Here is an 18346-nt window from a genome sequence, read left to right as displayed (position 1 = left end):
CTAGACTAAAAAGTTAATTTATCTTAGAAGCAGCACAGAATTCCACAATTTATAGAAAGTGGTGTAAAATCTTGTACTAATTGAAGACAGCCAAATGGTAATGTAACCCCAGGCCCAAACTACATGCGGAATTTTATTTATTTAGTTAGTTACCACTCAGAAACAGTTAAAAGTCTCACTTGCAACAAGATAAAACTTCTGCAGTTGATACTGCAGCTCTGAGAAGCACTGATCAAGGCAAGAATATCAGCAGTAAAGGAGAACATGTAAGTTGGTATTTGAAAAATACATTTTACAATTATTTTTATTGCCCTAAAAAAAACCAAAGCTACTCTTAAATTAAGACAATTTCCTAAACAGTTTTCCTTTAAAAAAAAAAAAAGCCACAGAGAACTGTGTCAAGGTTTATCAACTTCCAGCAAATTCTAGCCAGCAAGCCTATTATGCTTCTAAGTCCAGCACTGCCATGTAACTCCTCTTAACCTCAAACACTCCTGCTGCCTGCACATGGTCAAAAAAGCCTTCTAAATCATTATAGCATCTGCCTCACCAAACAACTACACCATACCTATAATAGTATATAAACATATGATAGATTGTACTGTATTGCTTGGAATTTGGTAACTGCACATACAAGTCAGGCTTATATATGCAAATTACTGTGGAACTCTATTTCAGCATTTCTGAGCTAATGGTCAAGTACAAAATTTCACACCAGTTCAAGCATCCTGTAAGAACTGTAAAGGACAAACGCAGCACAAAATAAACATGTTGTTTTATTTCATCTCTGTTTACAAAGTTTCCATACAGAGTAGTGCATGCAGTTTTAACAAAAGTCAATGCTATTTATTGAGCTTTATGGTTAAGATGTCTTCATTCCATTGTGCCTCCTGAGCCTCACAGCAGTCCAAATACCAGCATAAGGTCTTCAACTTTGGAGATGACTTTAGTATTGGACATCTAGTCTATCACGTTTAACACTGACAAAGATCATGAGGTATGCTAGTCTTACCTGCTTGTAAAAATACATTACATGTACAATAAGGATACTTTAATTATTAGTGTATTAGACTGAAAATACAAACAAGGCAGGATAGTTGCAACAAGGAAAAAACACTTTTAAAATGCGAAAGCTGAAGCCACTGAAAATTTTTCATCTTGATACCAAAAAAGCTTTGGATTACAGTGCAGGGAGCAATCCTCTTGACTAGCAAACAAGTCTGTCTTAAATAACTACCTTATACTATTTCTGTTAAAACAATTCCAGGGATTATGTTTAGCTAGCTTAACATATTTTTTTTTGCTGCCTTCGTAAATCTGGTGCCACAGTGCACGTTTTTTTAGTTTATGACCTTTCAGAATCCTCTGTTCTTCATTTCACTTGGTGCAAAAGTGACACTCAGGGACTCAATCAACTCTAATAAACATCTCAGTATAAAAACTTCATGGTCTTAAGACAACCTGTTGTGCACACCTTTCAACTTCAGATTTAGGCTACAGTAAGAAGAACATCAGCTGTCCTTAACTGGCTGCTCTAAGTTATTTTGATCAGTTACTAGTACTGTTCTATTAGGTGAGGATATAGGTGGTTTGGTTTTTTTTTTAAACAACAGTTCCACAAGTCCCTACCTCCACTTATTTAGAGCAAAATAAAACTAGAGCTCCCGCTCTTTAGGTAGTGTAATTATTTGTGTGTCTAAAATATTATGCAATGCTTGGGTTATAGCTGTGTTAATATATATCATCAGAGACATAGTTAAAAGACATGTTGCTTTCCATAAAAGTTTACACTTCTGAGTAAGCCCACTATTATTAGTGCTATGCAGTGTGATCTGCCTGATTTTCCTCTATTTCAGCTTTAAATACACCCTTTAGACTAACTCCTCCCCACCACCCTTTCAAACACTGATGCCTGATGATGGACCTCTGCCTTTCAAAGACAAAAATCAAAGCAGCTCAGGCTCCATCTTTTACAAAGATATAGGCTGACCTAACCCTGAAGTGATCCTACATTTCTGATACCAATCTCCAGAAGCCCAGCTCTAAGCCCTCCTGCATCACAGGTGCTGGCCATCACCTAGTCATCCTCCAGGCCACAGGATCACAAGATGACTCCAATCCTGAGCTTCTTATTTAAGACAGACATGCCTGATTCTCATAACAGCTTCTGAGGGGAATCAAATATGAAGGAGAATTGTTGCTATTTGGCACTGTCGCAGCCACAGACTTCGTCTCCCAGTTTTCACAGAATTCCAGTTCAGTGGCACTTCAGCTCTCCATTGTAAACAAGATTCTTGTTCCTTGAATGCTACAAAAAGAGGGTTCCAGTCTCACAAATATGACAAACATGATCATTCTGTCACCCAGAGAATTTAAAGGAATGTAGATATTCCATAAGATAATTAGGAATTGGAGGGTCACCCTTTATATTACAGTTTGCAACAGTGGTAGCCTGATGCTCTTTTCCCTAGAAACGAGTAGATACTTCTCATGTCACAAGCAAGGCTCTGAAGCCAACATGGCACGCTCTATTACACTGTAGTTTGTGCTCAGAGCAAATGGGAAACTAAAAGTGATGAAAAGACAGCATCCAAATTTTACTTGGGAATTTTTATAAACACACTAAAACGTTACTCATATTAAGATCAGTTATAAAGTTCTTCTCAGTCTTAAAATCCCTTTGATATATTAGCATTGCATAAAACTGATCTGCAAGCCTGTATATTCTGCACCTCAAAGAATCACAGTAGCCTTTTAACAGCACTTTCTCATAACACCATTAGGCAATTAAGCTAGCCTGTAATACTGCACTGTGTCCTTATCAGAGGATGCAAAAGTTTTAGAAAAGTATTCGTCTCTCTTCAGTCAAAGCCCAACTTGAAAGGTCAATGCTACAACAGAAAGGGGGAAAGATGACAAACCAACATTGCAACCATTTCCAAATCATAGTTCCCTATTAGCACTTAACCACTTTGACCAAAATAAGCACACAATAAGACCAGTTAGCATTAAAAGTGTTGTAACAAGTTATTTTAAAATTTCTTAGTATAAGCATTTGAGACCAGCAGCATATTTCAATAATTCTTTCTTCCAAGACTGAGTAGTAGTGGAAATGCCTAATTGAAAGTGCATAAAAGTCAAGATTCTCCCAATTCCCTCTTGTGAGCTGTACTCCTGATTATAAGTATCTGCTCTACAGTCCCACATTTAACAGCAGACATAAAATAATTATTACACAGCCCTGCTGCTGATTCAGCAGTTGGATTTCTCCTTCTGCTTTGCTAATGTGCACTTCAATTCCTTTAAGTTCTCTGTCAGTACCTCCACCTCATCCATTCGTCCGCTATGTTTAGCATCAAATATATAAGCTTTGATATTATCTATCTGTTGGAGAAGCAGCTCTTCCTCTATAGCCTCCTCTCCAGAGATCTCATTGCCATCCTCCACTTCAAAGGGATTGGTAGAGGATCCCTCTTCAAATGGATTCCCAGAATTCCAGCTGTCCCCAGGCTTTTGCAATGGATTTTCATCCTCTTCAAAAGGGTTTGAAGTACTGCCAGGTGCTCCATTAGTTTGTTCATCCTCCTCCTCCTCATTTTCAAATGGATTATATTCTTTTTTATTACTTTGCAGGGCTGTGTTAGAGAAAGAAACCATTGGAGAAGTGTCCTTGGCAAATGGGTTAGCAGGATCTTCCTCTAACTGAGGGGTATCTGCTTCATCTTCAAAGGGGTTTAGACAGGCTGTCTGATCTTGGTCTTTGTCACACTGTGGGACATTCTGGGGTTTGAGTGTGAAGATCAAGTGCTCTTTAGCTGGCAGCTGCTCAAGAGCAGGAGTTTCAAAACTTGGGTCCACTTTGGTCTGAGCAATATCCAAATCCAATGCATGTGCTGTCAAGTTCCAGTTCTCTTTTGCAACTTCACGCTGATGCTGCTTGACTTCTCTGAAATCTAAGGAGCATGTCCTTGAATGTTGAGACATGAATTTGTGTTGTTCTCTTTCCCACTCTTTTTCACGAAGGACCTGAAGTTCCTCCCTCTGCATCTCTTCCTCTTCTGCTTGTCTTTTAGAAAGCTCAATAGCTTTCAGAGTTTGTTGCTGATCGTATTCATCCTGAAGCTGCCTCAGGTTCTCTTGCAACATATGGACCTCATCTATCCTATTAGCTGCCTTTGCTTGCTTAATAAAGGATGTGATATTGTCAATCTGCTGAAGAAGTGGGTCTGCTATCTCTCTCTCTCTTGATATGCTAGACATAGGTAACCAGCCTTCAGATTTCCTGACTGTTCCTTTTTTCAGGTGAGTTGCATCACCATTAACTGTGGCTGTAGATCTGGTGATAAAATCTTTCTGCTTTTCCTCTTGTTTTCCATGTGTTTCGAGAGCCAGCTAAAACAAAAAACATGTAGTAAGAGAACACTTACGAGCTTGAAAACATCCGTTCTAAGTATCCATAGGTAAAAGTAGTTAGCCGATCTTAGACATTGCTGGCTTTCACTGAAAGGGATCAGCTGCACTTTTCGTTACTTTGCAGAAAATGCTTATTTTCACAATATTACCTAAATGCTTCCCTTCAGTTTGTTTGTGACGATATTGATCAAAATCCCATGATATCTGCCTCTACAAATGTGAGGGCAAGTAGGAGCAGTTACAGTGCTTTATATAGAGCAAAAAAATGCCTAATGCAACTGTGTAAAGAGTGGTCTAGATTGATTTGGACAGTAACTGTATCACATCTGACTAAAGCAGACATCTGTAATAGAACATATGTGTTAAAGGTCACTGATATCATTAACTTTTGGAGTGCAATGAATCTCATTTCTCAACTCTACCTCAAGATAAAGCTGGTTTAGTTTACAATTAATGATGTCCTCCCTCCTAACTGAAAAAACCCTCTCTCTCTGAAGAGGTGTCCTTGTTCTACTATGTCCTTTTCAACACCAAAAGAAGTCTCCAAATTTTACTTGTGCAAATGAACTCCAGAACACAATCTGAAAATCCATATAAACTAAAGTACTTAACTTAGGGCTTGCTCTGCATGCACTGCAGCAGAAACAGCATGTGCAACCAAGTCACTGCTGCTTTCTAGAAGTGTTCAGCTGCTCAGTACACACCTACTTATTTTCTGGACAGAGTACAATTATAGTGTTACATGAATGCCTGAAAAAGGGTATGGAATGATCTGCATTAAAAAAACGAAAAACTGAAATCCAATGTTAAAGGCAACTATTCATACACAAACAGCTACTAGGCTTAAGGCCTTGAAGGAGGCCCTGATACAACAGATCTTAACCTGCCTTACCATATGCAGTCTTCTCTTCTTCAATTCTTCATACTGATCTTTGGTTGGCAGGGACATTAGGCCAAGCAGTTTTTCCTGGCAAAAATTGAAATATTTACAGAGTTGCTTGCAGGCATTCGGCCAATTTTCAAGTACTTGAAAAGAGAGATACCACCAACAGAACACTCCACAAACAAGTAAGAGGTACTTCTACACTGCAGTCACTGCTGCAAGTCTGAGCACATCTTTGCTGCTGTAACTATACTGCTAGGTTCACACTTCAGCAAGAAACAAAGCCAAGATTCACACATTCTCTTAGGTCCCTAAACTCAATGATGCTATGACTACACTATCTGTATTGAAGCTAGCTCATTTAAGGCTACCATAAGTCATTAGAGGAATTACAGAAAATGTATAGAACTAAACCTCCTGTCAAAATAATTCCAAGCCACAGGGATGCCTGGCAAAGAAGAGAACACTGTATAAAATTTACATTCAGCTCATAACATACGCTCCATTTACCTGAACAAAAAGTGTAGCTGAATATCTTATCATTCTCTGAAGTTGTAGTGTTTTAGGATGAGGTTGGGGATCTTCATGCAAGCCTAGACTCAAAATCTTCTTACTGAATCAAAGCAAACATACAGCCTCATCAGTTCAAAAACAAAGGCCAGTGAAAACACAACAGAAGGGGAGAGAGACAATATTGGATGTAAAACTTCTGATGTTGTTTTAGGTAAACCATTTTGGATATTACCAGTTGTAACACTTTCCACTCCCACACTTTTTTTTAAAAAAAAAACAAACCAAAAAAACCCAACACAACAACAACAAACTTGTGCCATTACTTGTTTCCTCTGTGCTTAGTTATTTCCACTGCAGAGAAAACCATGATTTTTAAGGCTGGAAAAGGAAGTAGAAATTGATGGTACACAGGAACAGCATCTACCTTTTCACATGCTATTTATAACAGAGCAAATTGATTATCCATATGAAAAAGCAGGTATATGCTACACAAACAGACACTAACAGTTGAAAAAAAACTACAGAGAAGTCATAACAGAGGGAGATACACACAAGCTGGGGGTGGGGAGACAGATCTTTTACCTTAAGGCATCTATAAATTCATATACTTTTTGAATCTCCACCCTCAAGTCATTAGCGTGTTCAAGATTGTAGGTTGTCTCCCCAGCACTAGGAAATAAATACAACTTTATTGTAAGTCATGCATCCAGCTAACAACACATACAACACTAGAAGTTATCCCAAGATGACTAAGATTCAGCAACGGTAAGGATAGCTAACACTAAAGGGGCTGAATTATTTTATTTCAGGCTCATTGTGTTTAAAAACCCTTTCTTTGTGACAGAAGTGGAAAATGACAATCATTTTCTGAACATGAACATTTAATAGATTGTTTATTTATGATTGTATTATTTTTTACTATTATAGGAGAAATTGTATTTTAACACAAGAACGCCACTCTACCAATAACATATAAAATACACACATACTTAGCAAATGCATCTATTTTGTGGGTTTTTTTCCAGGCGATCGGGTGCAGAAAAAACACTGACTAAGTAACTATACCATTAAATTAAAATAGTTATCTCTACTAACATTTGTCAGAAAGCAAAAGCCTACAACCCCACATGGGTATTATATTTAAGATGCTAGTAACCGACTGTCCACACGGGGACACAATCAATTATATGCACTTCACTAGAATCTCACATTTATTCATAAAACAAATTAGGATTTACAGAGAAGACTTCACCAGTTGTTAGCTTCCCTCTCCTTTTATATCACAAACATAAAAGGTAAGGATCACTCTCTCAAAAGCAACTTCACTACCCATGTGACTCCAGTTTCTGGGACTCACTACTAGTCAGAAATCTTTAATTTCATGAGTAAGAAGTCTGTTTTCTGACATGTGCTTCCATTATCCAGGATATTCATATTTTTTACTTTTCTCCAGTTGTCAAGTGACATGACACCAGCTATCATGAAGTCATGATAAAAAGCAGTAACGGCTTAGCATGTTTTTCACCTTCTATACTTGTTTCTTCCTTTTGGGATGTGTGCATTTACAAAACCAGTTTTGTTACAATGAACGACAGCCTAATTTTTCTACAACTATCTGATCTAAAGGACAGATACAGAAATACTTGTTAACTTTAACTTCCCAAATGGACATGCTTCATAGTCCAAGACCAATGTGTGTATTTCTCTACTACACAAGCTAGAAGTATAACCTGACAACCTCTTGCAGATATAGCTGGAGAGATTTAAGTTACCACAGTGAGACACTACTGCAAGAAATTATGCACAAAAGTGTGATATGTGAATGCTGCTTATCCACTGCAGCACAGGGCAGGCCAGCCAGATTTAGAACAACTGTCACGTGAAGGTGGCTTGCTTTACACCAGAACAGATGAGAAGCATTCGAACAACCCTTTGCTGCTGGGACTACTTGGAAGCCATACCATCCAGCTGAGGGCAGTACTATCCTACTTCAACTCTTTTGAAGAGGCTCATTTAACACAACAAGAATTGTAGCCTTGTACTTCCTTTTTGCAAAGATGACATGTCAAAGAACGACAGTGGCAACTCACTGGGAAGCGGCTTTAAAAAAAATAAATCAGGTTTCTTCTCTGTATGCAATGTTACCATGAATAATTAATTCAGTACTACTTTGACGAACATCCAAAAGACAACAGATAATCCTAACACTGCTTTTTCTTATAATTTACACACTCTTGCAGCCTTAGCATGCCACTTCCTTACTCCTTCCCACACTTTGGGGAGGAAAAATACATATATTCATAAACAAAAATCAGTGAATGGGGCTTACTTTAGTGATTCTGCCATCCTTATGTATTCTGGTGCCTTCTGGTCAACCTTCTCCATGCAGAGTCGGAGTTTCTTGTTTAAAACGTATAAAAAAAGAACTTATTATTACACTAATGCAAGAACATGCTGACATAAACCTTTCATGCTGCCTGTGCACATTCAAAGTTAACTGTGATGAAGAAGGCCATTTAACTATTCAGGACGACAAGACCCTCCAGTTATCTTTGGAACACAGATAGCATGGTCAGGAACAGAGAAAGACTCCCTGTACCCCTGCAAGGTGAATTCTGAATTCAGAAGCTGTTTTAATGGATGACTTGGACAACTTCTAGCCTTAAATCTCTTCACGAAGAGCACCAACTAACTCCCGCTAATACTAACCTGGGGGGTTTAGGGACTCTACTGAGAAGATACCTGATGATCATCAGTACCCACTTTCAAAGCATATTTGAACACGATGTTCCAGCCATATGCTGTTGATGGATATAGATGGTTCAAAAGAGCATCTGCCATCAGCATGAGGACAAACAGTGCTGACAACATTGAGTCCTATAGTTCCAGTGCAGCCCATCCACAAAGTGCACAGCATATCATTGGTTTAGACAAGAACTGTTCTGAGGAATCCCAGCTGACATAGTTCACAATTTTAAGAGAGAGGCACCTCAGAACTGTTAGTTCCAGATGATAAGAATGAAGATGTATCTTAAAATTATGTTTAAAGTTATCGTGGGGTATAAATACTATACCGCAACTGGCTCCATCATTTCAGATGTATCTTTGTTACATGGCATAAACACCCAATAGTCCATTCTAAGAGAAGTGAGTATTAAGTCGTAAAGAGCTTGGACGTGAGATAACAAGCCAAAAGTCAAGGAGTGACAACTGCAGATATATACACTGAGGATGAAAGCAGCAAAGAGTTTGATTTACCTCATAGAGTTTCACAATCTCTGGAGTGTACTCTCTCTCATCAATCTGTTGTTCTCTTTTCAACAGGGTATCTTTGCAGTGCTGACAACAACGGATTCGGTCATCATCCTTCTCATCCAGAACTGAGCTCACACTGCTTATGCTGCTAATGCTGCCACGGCGGGAGCCATGGACACTATTAGGTGAGGAGTTTGGGCTAGTATGAGAACCCAAGGACTCTTTGCTGGCACTAGCCAGTTTGCCTAGAAATTATAGACAGGTGATTTTACAGTGACTGGAGAAGCCAACAGATTCTACCAATATGAATGAATTGCACTTGAACAGAAACTTTACATTCAGGTAATAATAGAAAACCAAGCTGAAACAGTCTGCTGAAAGACATGCAAGGAACCCATGACAACCAAGACTGCAAGTCAGAATTTGGGTCTTCACTGTAAGTCCTGCTCCATTCTAAAAGCAGCTAGAGAGCAGACTGCTGAGAACCACCTACTTTGCTTCTGCCTAGAGGCATTCTCATGTTGGGAGCTTGTATAGTTGTAGAACAATGTGTGGAAGAACAGGTATGTTAATGCTGTCCATGTTTTGTGCTTGAACACTCCAAAAAGCCCACTTAATGTAATTTATTTCCACAGAAAATACAGTCTCCTCTCCAATGCACTAGATGAGAAAATTAAAGTTCTAAGGTTTCTTAAAGGCTTGTGGATGAATTTCTTTAATGTAAGCATTTGGACAACCATGGGCAAGAGTGGAAATAGCCACAATAGTTTTAAATGTCAAGAATCTTGGCAGTTATAATTCCTAAAGTTAATACCTTCACAGTTATGGTACTCAGTAGAATAAGACACTAAATATCAATTATATTTACTAGCAGAATATACTGCTACTACTTCTGGTAACTGTTTCAGTGTTATGTAACACTTTCAAATCTGAAGAAGAAACAGAGACAAAGAATGGAGAAATCATTCTTCTTATTCTGTCTCACAAACAAATGTCTGCATGAAACTGAGTAACACATTAAGGACCAAGTTTTCTGCCCAGGCAGAATATTACCAGCAGCCTTTTTTCTAATGGCAAAAAGCCAGGATGCAGTTAGCACCCTGAGTGAGCTAAGGAAAGGAGGCATTAACACCACACACTGTACTTACTTGCCAAAGGAAGACTGACAAGTTCCATGCACTTCTTGCACATAATAGACCCACAAAGGCGGCAGTGGTGACGTCGGTTTCGAATACTGAACTTATTGCCACAGTCTGGACAAAATGGAACATCCTGATCACTGACCCAAGGCACAACAGACTTCTCTATAGCTGTGATCAGGCAAGAAGGCAGGGAATACACACAACATAAGATATTCATTCAGTTAATTCCTCAGCTAGTTAAACTATAGGAGCAAATAGTCTGAGGTAAGCTCATACCAACCTCTTATTTTAGCTGACTCAGTGTTTGCTCTGTCAAACGATGTAAGCTAGTAGAAGATAAACAATACATTCAAGAAAATTGTACTTTTGCAAGAAAAAAAAAAACCAACCAACAAAACCCAGCACAACAAGAAAAAGAAACCTGGCATTTTTAAGAGATAGGAGTCTCAGCCTGTTTTACACCAGATTCCTGCAACTTTCCTGTTTATTTCTAATGCCATATTCATAAAAGTAGTGCTAAACAATGACTGCCAAACCTGTACAAATCAGAGCATTTTGGACATAATCTTTACAGCATCCAACATTACTGCATCTGAGCCAAAATGTAAGTATATCACTGGTAGATTTTGAAGAATGAGTAGCTGGAAGAATCATGACAAAAACATTAGAGAGAAATTTAGTAAAGTAAAAGATGGAGAAAATATACAGGAAAACAGGTGGTTCTTGAAGCACGTGGAAGTAGCATCTTCACCTTGAAAACAGTGCATAGAAACAGAAATTGTATCCACAGTACAGGGTCAGACCAAGCACAGTACTCAAGAATAAAAAAGCAAAACAGTAACGTGTGAAGATAGCCATAGTTTAGTACCCTTTATAAAGCGCACTGCCAGATAAATGGGCACACTTCATACTAAAATATGATTTTTTTTTTTTAATCTAGGAAACATTCAGAAGGCTGGAATATTAAAAAGCAGCAAATTTACCTTTTCTAACCTGATTATTAACTTATTGACTTCAACTACATAGTGATCAATCCTGGCTGCTCGGTATTTCTTGAAATCAGAAAGATGGCTTCTCATAGCACCTGAAGAGATAGCAGAAAGTTTTCATCATCAGCCAGGTGTTCTGTATGGATTTAAATGCATTTAAATGCCTCTTGAAAGACAGCTGTCTCTTCTTTTCACCATTTATTTCTCATGTTCAAATAAAATTTTAAAGACACATTAGAATCCTATATTTTTCCAGTGCTGCTCTAAATAAAACATGCAGGTTAAAGCCTAATCTCCAGGCTAGCAATAAACAGTGTTTTATTTCTACTACAGAAAACAACAGGCACTATGTTAAAGGGAATATCTGCAACATTTTTTTTCCCCTCCATCCCTTGGTTACATTTGGCAAGCTACTATCAACTAGTAGTATTCTCAAAACCAACTCCCTTTAGTTTCCTGGCTACATGTTGAACAAAGGGAAGAGGCAGGTCCAGTGATACTGGAGGTCTATGCAACAGCAATTTCTCTTTCAGACTCCTGATCATCCTTCCACCTTTAGGAGTCTGAATCAAATCCTTGATGACAATTCAGATTTACAGAAAACTGATCACCAAGTATGCAATAGAACAATATAGCATCTCTTTAAGAAATGCACAATTCATACTCGACAACGCTGGTTTCAAGTTTAAGTTTTGATCCTTTTCCGAGTAAGATGAGCCAGGTATTAAAAATCAAAGTTACAGACAAAAAAAAAACCACCACCAAAAAAAACCCCCCTTTATTCTGACTGGTAGAACACAAAAACAGATGTTTCTTTTTGATACTACCTATGTTCAGTGTAAGAATCTCAATTCCTCATGCTAGTGAAATAACCAAAAAACCTCCAAAGCTGAATTCATAGGAATGAAAGGGCCCCTCTGGGTAATTGAATTCAGCCACTGCTTTGCAGACATCACACAGTCCCTTTCACAAACCCACCAAATCCCATCCTAAAATCTGTTAGGTTCATCTTCACCACTCTGATCAGAAAACAGTTGCTCACTTCTCTAATGTTCAGAAACCTTCTGCTAGTTCACTGCCTAAATTTATTCTTAGCTAATATTTATACCATGATTGCTGCTGAAATAGTTACAAAGTGAAAAGTATAGTAATCTACAGAACTGGGACTCTGCAGACCCGAAGGACTAAGTCCTAGTCTGTCAGCAGCACAGGGGAAACTTTCCCAGGCTCCACCAGAGGTAGTGCTGCTTCCTCCCCCATGAAAAGAACCACAATATTTCAGTAGCAGTAAGAGCCAATTTCCAGTAGCAGTATTTGTAATTATAGGCTCAGCAAACTTATCCTTGAAATTCTACAAACATAGATTTATATTCAGAGGGGTGGGTTTGGGGTTAGAGGTTTTTTTGTTTTGTTTTGTGGCTTTTTTGCCTCTTCCCCAAGTAACCATCTTCTCAATGAGAGATGATCTACACCTCAAAACCAAGGAAAAAGCTGGAAGAGTTTAAATCAATGGACAAGCTTTTTGTCAGACTTGTAAACTAACAACTACTTTAAGTGTACCCCAAAAGCTGGAGATTTTATATAGCTATAGCTTAATTATTAATTAGTGGATTATCTGTTTTGTAAAAAGCCACTAGATGGTTGCAGAACACCTCCAAGAAGCTAGATGCACAGAGGTAAACACGTATCCAGCAGGCCTCAACAGCTCAGGCACAATGACAAGACAAACAGCTATCCTGCTCTCAAGGTTAGTTGGGGTACTGATTCTATATACATTTTTTTCCCTGTTATCTGCATTTTCCCCATCATACCACACAATGTAAGCAGACTGCACAAAATCAATATGCAAACCATAACCCCATGCTACAGCAAATCAAACGCAATACAGACACAATTCCATGCAACTTCAGCAATACTGTAGCACTTTCCCAATTAAGATTAAAAGAAAAGTTATCCCCACTGCCTATCGCTTTCTAGCTCTCCTACCTACTTCCTGGGGCTCCCACATGTATGGATCGACTCCACCATAGCTGAATGATTCATATCGTTCCTGAGATCCAGAATCAGTTCTGTCATCCCCTTCTCGTTTCAGCAATTTCTTCTTTGCTCTTTTGGCCTTCTGGACTAGATCTGAAAAATATAAACCCAAGTTATCAAACGTGGCAGGTAGTCGCCAAATATTTGTCACATGAAACCAGTATAGAATATTCCTCATCTTTCAGCACAAGTCTTTTTCCTTGACAAGTTTATCCTCAACATGTTCTGTTTAGAACAAGAACACGGTCAGAGAATCACAGATGACATGAAATGCTCTGTTATCTGTCATAACATAGCACTAGGGTCCTAATGACAAAACAGTAGTTTTAGACACTCCATTCAGGGACTTCACTGTAAAACAGTAAGCTGTCTTAAACTATGGGACCCGTTTCACAGCATTCTGGGACATCATACATATATCTTAATCCTCTGAATTCCCAATGATTTTCTTAGGATTCAAGAACATTCAACACTTTCTTTGTCTTGTGGCACAAACTACAAACTAAGAATTTCAGCGTGCTTGTACACCTGAATAATTTCAAAAGTACTAAACAGCCCACTGCATTATCTCCTATGAATGCTAGTGAGAGGAGGGCAGTCTCCTGGGCCAAAAAAAAAAGACCAGGAAGCTAGCAGAAGTTGAGGGCACTGCTTTTCTTGGCAAACACATTCAGTATCCAGTATCTCCTTGAACTAGATCTTTCAAACATCAAGCTTTCTAACAAGCTGCTGGGAACCATGAGTTAGCATGTCCTTTCACATTTCTAATTTTTTTATTTAGTGTAAAAAACACCGGAACTTCCACCTTGACCTTACCGGAGCCTGTCCCCCTGAGCTTCAGCCACTAAGGCTGTACCAGCAGGCCCCTCATGCAGACATCATACTTCCTAGCAGTTTTTCAGCTGCTGAAGTTATGCTACCTCCCAAAACGACACTCAGTGATATAAAACACACTTCTCAACAAAACTGTGTCTGGTTGGCAAGGGCTTTGCTAGCACTGTGACATCATCTAAGAAACAGGGTTTCGCCTCCCCACACCTACTCTCAAGCCAGCATAGTAAATGCCAGCTAGACACTGCAGTTTCTTAAGTGAAGTTTACAATATCGAAATAGAAACTATATTTCCACTCGAGACTCTGAAAGTCTGACATACAAAAGAAGTAGGGATGCCTCATGGCTTTGTCACAGACACAAAAGCTTTTCAAGCAAACTTCACAATCTTGTTTTCCACAAAGTCAAACTTAACCACCTCAGTATGACTCAACTGAAGTAATAAAGTGATTTGTAAGCATTTCTAGAACTCCACACAATTAAGATAGTTGTTCAGCACAAAGTTGTGCAACCACTTGTGATGCACAGTTTGAATGCTAGTCCTTAAAACAGGTAGTTTAAATGGGTGATTCTGCTGGCCTTCATACTTCTAGAAGGAACTTCACTGGATAGACCTTGACATGAATAACTAGGACAGAAAGCAAGCAGACAAAACCAACATCCTTTATGCAAGAACACCTATGAAAGATGGCCTGAGAAGTCACAGTACACTATCTTAGATTAAAAGAACACTAGAGAACAAAATCAAAATGCAGGTGTTTTGTATTAAACAGAAGAAGCATTTGGGAAATCTTACCAAGCCTAAGTTGTTGTTGTTTTCTTTCCTCTTATCACAATGAAAACCATATTGTTGTTCTGGTTTAAACGCTCCACGGAAGCATCTGTGATTCATTTATGACAGCACTGTACCCATGATGAGAACACGACTGCAGTACTGACCAGCCTACCTTCACTGTCCAGGAAGAGCACACTGCTAAGAGCCAAGAAGTAGCCAGACTGATGGAAAGCAACTTAAAGATTCATTATATATTCAGCTGTGCTAGCCTTAAGATAGGCTTGTTAAAAACACAAACTTTTCAACTGAGAAAAGAGACTTTTGAAGTAATAATAATCATCAATCTCAGGAAAAAGAAAAAAAAAAGGGGGAGTAGTAAAAATTCAAGACTGCCAGTATACTAAAACAAAACCATAAAGATTTTTGCAGGGAACACACAGAATTATCACCAGTTTTTGCACATTTTTCTCTCTGTAAAATGACACTCTGTACACCGGGGGGGTAAGAAAAGGGAAATATTTTAGTTAAACAGAATTCAAAGGGATTTTTCAAACACCAGTAAGTCCATAGCACAACCCTGGGACACTCCCAGCATCTACTGCCACCTCCACGACACACATTCTTTTCCATCTTTTCCCACCAACAATCTTCCTGAACTTTACACTTTAACTGCAACTACAGTTTTATCTACTGTCAAAACATGGGACTGATGAATTGGTACCTGGCAAGTACCAGAGATTGCCCGTATTCTGTAAGGTCTTCAAATAATGCTTGGGAATTCACCTAAGTTTCAGTATACACCAGAGTCTTCAGATGAAAACAAACAAACAAAGAAGCCACCCCAAAAGGCCAAAAATAAAAGTCCTACATAAAATCAGACATTTGAGGAGTGGTGTCTTTGAAGTGCCTGCTTTAGAATTTACTTACTGAAATTATCAGGAACAGCGTAAAAATTATGCCTCGGCCTCAGGTAATTTATGGAAAAATGGAACCCCGTACCTCACTTGTAACCTGCTTCAATTAATATTTCTACCTTCTCAAGCACTTCGAGAGAGCTCGCCGTACAGGCGGCTTGGGTCGTACGGAATTTCACGCAGCAAAAACGAAGGCACGTCAAAAAAAACAGCTGTCACGCCTCTTACTTCTGAGCTGTCCTTTGACGTCTCTGTCCTCGCCCGAGTGCTCTTCTTCGTAGTGCGACTGAAGCTGATAGAAAGACTGGAGGTCCTTCAGGCACAGCGGGCACAAGAAGCCTTCCCTCATTTCCCCCGGGTCGCCGAAGGGCGGCGGACAGCCGGATGCCATGGCGGCCCGGCCGCTCCCGGGCAGCGCTCGCTCCCCGGCTTCAGCAGCGGCGCGGCACGGCGGGGCACGGCCGCCTGGCAGGGACGGGGCGCGGCATCGTCCTTCGCGGCTTTCTGGAAGAGACCGGCGCAGCGCCGTCGGGCCGGCGGCACGGCTTCACCCCACGCCCTCCCTGGCCCCCGCCCCGCGGCCCAGCGGGCGCCCGCGCCGAGGCCTCGGGCGGGGCGGGGGCCGCCTCCCGCCGCCCCGCATGCGGCGACCGCTGCGCGCCCCCGCCCGCTGCCCGAGGGCCCCCCGCACGGCGGGAGGAGAGAGGCCCTATTTGCGCCTCTGCTCTGGAAGAAGAAGGCGGGGGGCGAGCTAGAGACGCCGGAGCGCGGAGCGGGCCGGCGCAGAGGCCCGGAGCCGGCGCTGCCTGCAGCTCGGCCCGGCCCGGCTGGCCCCTGGCCGGGGGGCGGCTGCCTGCGCAGGCGCAGGGAGGCAGCACGCACCGGGCCCGTTGCCCGTTGCCCCCCGCCCCGGCCGCGCGGGGGGCATGCAGGTGAAGGGGAGGGGCTTAGCGCTGGCGCCGACCGTCGGGGGAGCGGCCGTCGGGGGAGCGGCCGTCGGGGGAGCGGCCGTCGGGGGCCGCCCCCCCCCCGCCCGGCCCGGCCCGGCCGGGCCGAGCCCCGCCCGAGCGGGGGCCGCCGGCCCCGAGGCAGGCGGCCGGGCCTCACCTCAGCGCCTCGGCGGGAGGTGCGCGTCTCCAGCAGCAGGGAAGCCGCGGGCCGCCGCGCTCCCAGGCGCTCGGCTGCCCGGGAGCGGGAGAGCCCGGCGGAGGGCGGGGCGAGCGCCGAGATATCGATGGGCGGGAAGGGTGGGGACGAGGAGGGCCCATCCGGGATCGGAGGGAGACGCGAGGCCCAGCTAAGGCGTGCGCTGCCAAGCGCAGAGCTATCGATGGAAGGCGCGAAGGAGGAGGCGGCGGCGGCGGCCTACGCCTGGGCCTGGGCCTCCCCTGAGGGAGGTGGGGTGGCTGCTCCCCTGTTTTCGGCCACCCTGGAATAGGCCCTGATCACGGGGCCTGCTGGAGCGTCCCGAGGCTCGCAGGTGTGTATGAGAGCGGCAGTATAAGGTGGTGGTGACAGAATCCTCTCCGGAGCGGGGGAGGCGGGCTCCCTCTCTGGCCTCCCGCTGCTTCAGAACACCTCGCATAACACTTGCCTCTTCTGCTAGCTGCTGGTGGTGGTTTGTATCCTTGTTACTGAGCAAGCTGGGAAGAAGGACCAGCGTTGCTAACAACGACAAGCTTGATGTTCCCTTTCTTAGCCTGCGAACTCATTCAAAAGAAAGTGTTCCAAAACTGTAAACCGTAGCACTAGATGACAGGCTACGCACAGAGCCACAGATAGAATCCAGGAATCCCACTACTGCTTACCCTTGCCACGTGACAAAGAGTTGTGTAAATCCATGACAGAAGCTTTTCAATATCCGCTTTCTGATGCTGGTTTCTGTTTAGTCTCCACCAGCAGAAATCTGTGCTGTCCCACATTCCCTAGTGTATGGAGAAAATCATAGGAGTGTGTAACCATACTTCTGCTTCATCTGTTAGAATTGCAGGCTCTTAGAGGCAGAGATTTTCTTATGTGACAATGCTATTTACACTTGAGTCCTATCCATTAAAGGTGGATTTTCACTGTTAATGTCCTGCACTTTAATCCTTCAAGTTAAGTCCTTTCAAACATTCTCAACAGGGATCGGGGAGGGGTGGGCAGGATGTTTTCCAAGGCTTGAATTATAACTAGATGCCTAACTCCTAGGGACTTCAAATCCCAGCTAAAGGATGTCAGATGGTCCCAGATGGGATAAGGGATTAATCTACAAGCTGGTTTTAGTAGCTGTGCTGAAATTTGGTCTCATTCCTGCGATCTGGTCTTTGTGGGCTGACTATTACATGACCACTCTCAGCACCTTGTCACATCACCAATGAATTTCACCTGGTTTGTATTTATAATTCCATCATCCAGCAAAAGTATAATGGGAAATCAAGGTCTTAAAACCGAACTGATTTAACCATAGGAGTATCTGAATGTTATAAAGAAACTCTCTGATTTTTTACATGCAGAGTTTGCTGTTAAGAACCATTACTCTCTGGTTTTCAAAACCATGCAGTCTTGATTCAGTTATAAATAGAGAAACAGGCAGCTGTGGAAATAATGTAGAA

General features: G+C 41.6%; 1 protein-coding gene and 2 long non-coding RNA genes across 10 annotated transcripts in view; 2 read left to right on the top strand and 1 right to left on the bottom strand.

Annotated features, from left to right (window-relative positions):
• Positions 1-74: 74 nt before the first annotated feature.
• On the top strand, positions 75-9760 carry LOC128137082 (uncharacterized). The gene is made up of 2 exons (XR_008233548.1): positions 75-266; positions 9134-9760. It is a non-coding gene; the product is annotated as an uncharacterized LOC128137082 (long non-coding RNA).
• RBSN (rabenosyn, RAB effector) lies at positions 758-16972 on the bottom strand. Of its 3 annotated transcripts, XM_052777715.1 has the most exons (12): positions 16860-16972; positions 15981-16256; positions 13182-13325; positions 11190-11290; positions 10487-10532; positions 10213-10374; positions 9068-9309; positions 8139-8209; positions 6392-6478; positions 5807-5909; positions 5306-5380; positions 758-4392 (listed from the first exon to the last, which is right to left on the bottom strand). In XM_052777715.1, the coding sequence occupies exons 2-12, from the start codon at positions 16141-16143 to the stop codon at positions 3253-3255; spliced, it is 2334 nt and encodes a 777-aa protein (XP_052633675.1). In that variant the 5' UTR covers positions 16144-16256; positions 16860-16972; the 3' UTR covers positions 758-3252. The 3 variants fall into 3 exon arrangements, with proteins under 3 accessions (XP_052633675.1, XP_052633677.1, XP_052633676.1); XM_052777717.1 differs by lacking the exons at positions 15981-16256; positions 16860-16972 and adding an exon at positions 15838-15969; XM_052777716.1 differs by lacking the exons at positions 15981-16256; positions 16860-16972 and adding an exon at positions 14860-15183.
• An 89-nt stretch (positions 16973-17061) lies between these two features.
• The window catches only part of LOC128137157 (uncharacterized), a 57522-nt gene continuing 56237 nt past the window's right edge, over positions 17062-18346 (top strand). For all 6 annotated transcript variants that reach the window (XR_008233581.1, XR_008233576.1, XR_008233580.1 and 3 more), the window contains exon 1: positions 17062-17232. This is a non-coding gene — a long non-coding RNA (uncharacterized LOC128137157). The remainder of the gene's footprint in view (positions 17233-18346) is intronic.

Source organism: Harpia harpyja, chromosome Z, assembly GCF_026419915.1.
Source record: "Harpia harpyja isolate bHarHar1 chromosome Z, bHarHar1 primary haplotype, whole genome shotgun sequence".
Classification (NCBI taxonomy): domain Eukaryota; kingdom Metazoa; phylum Chordata; class Aves; order Accipitriformes; family Accipitridae; genus Harpia; species Harpia harpyja.
Note: the sequence above shows the minus strand (reverse complement) of the source record. Positions and strands in the feature narration are given on the sequence as shown.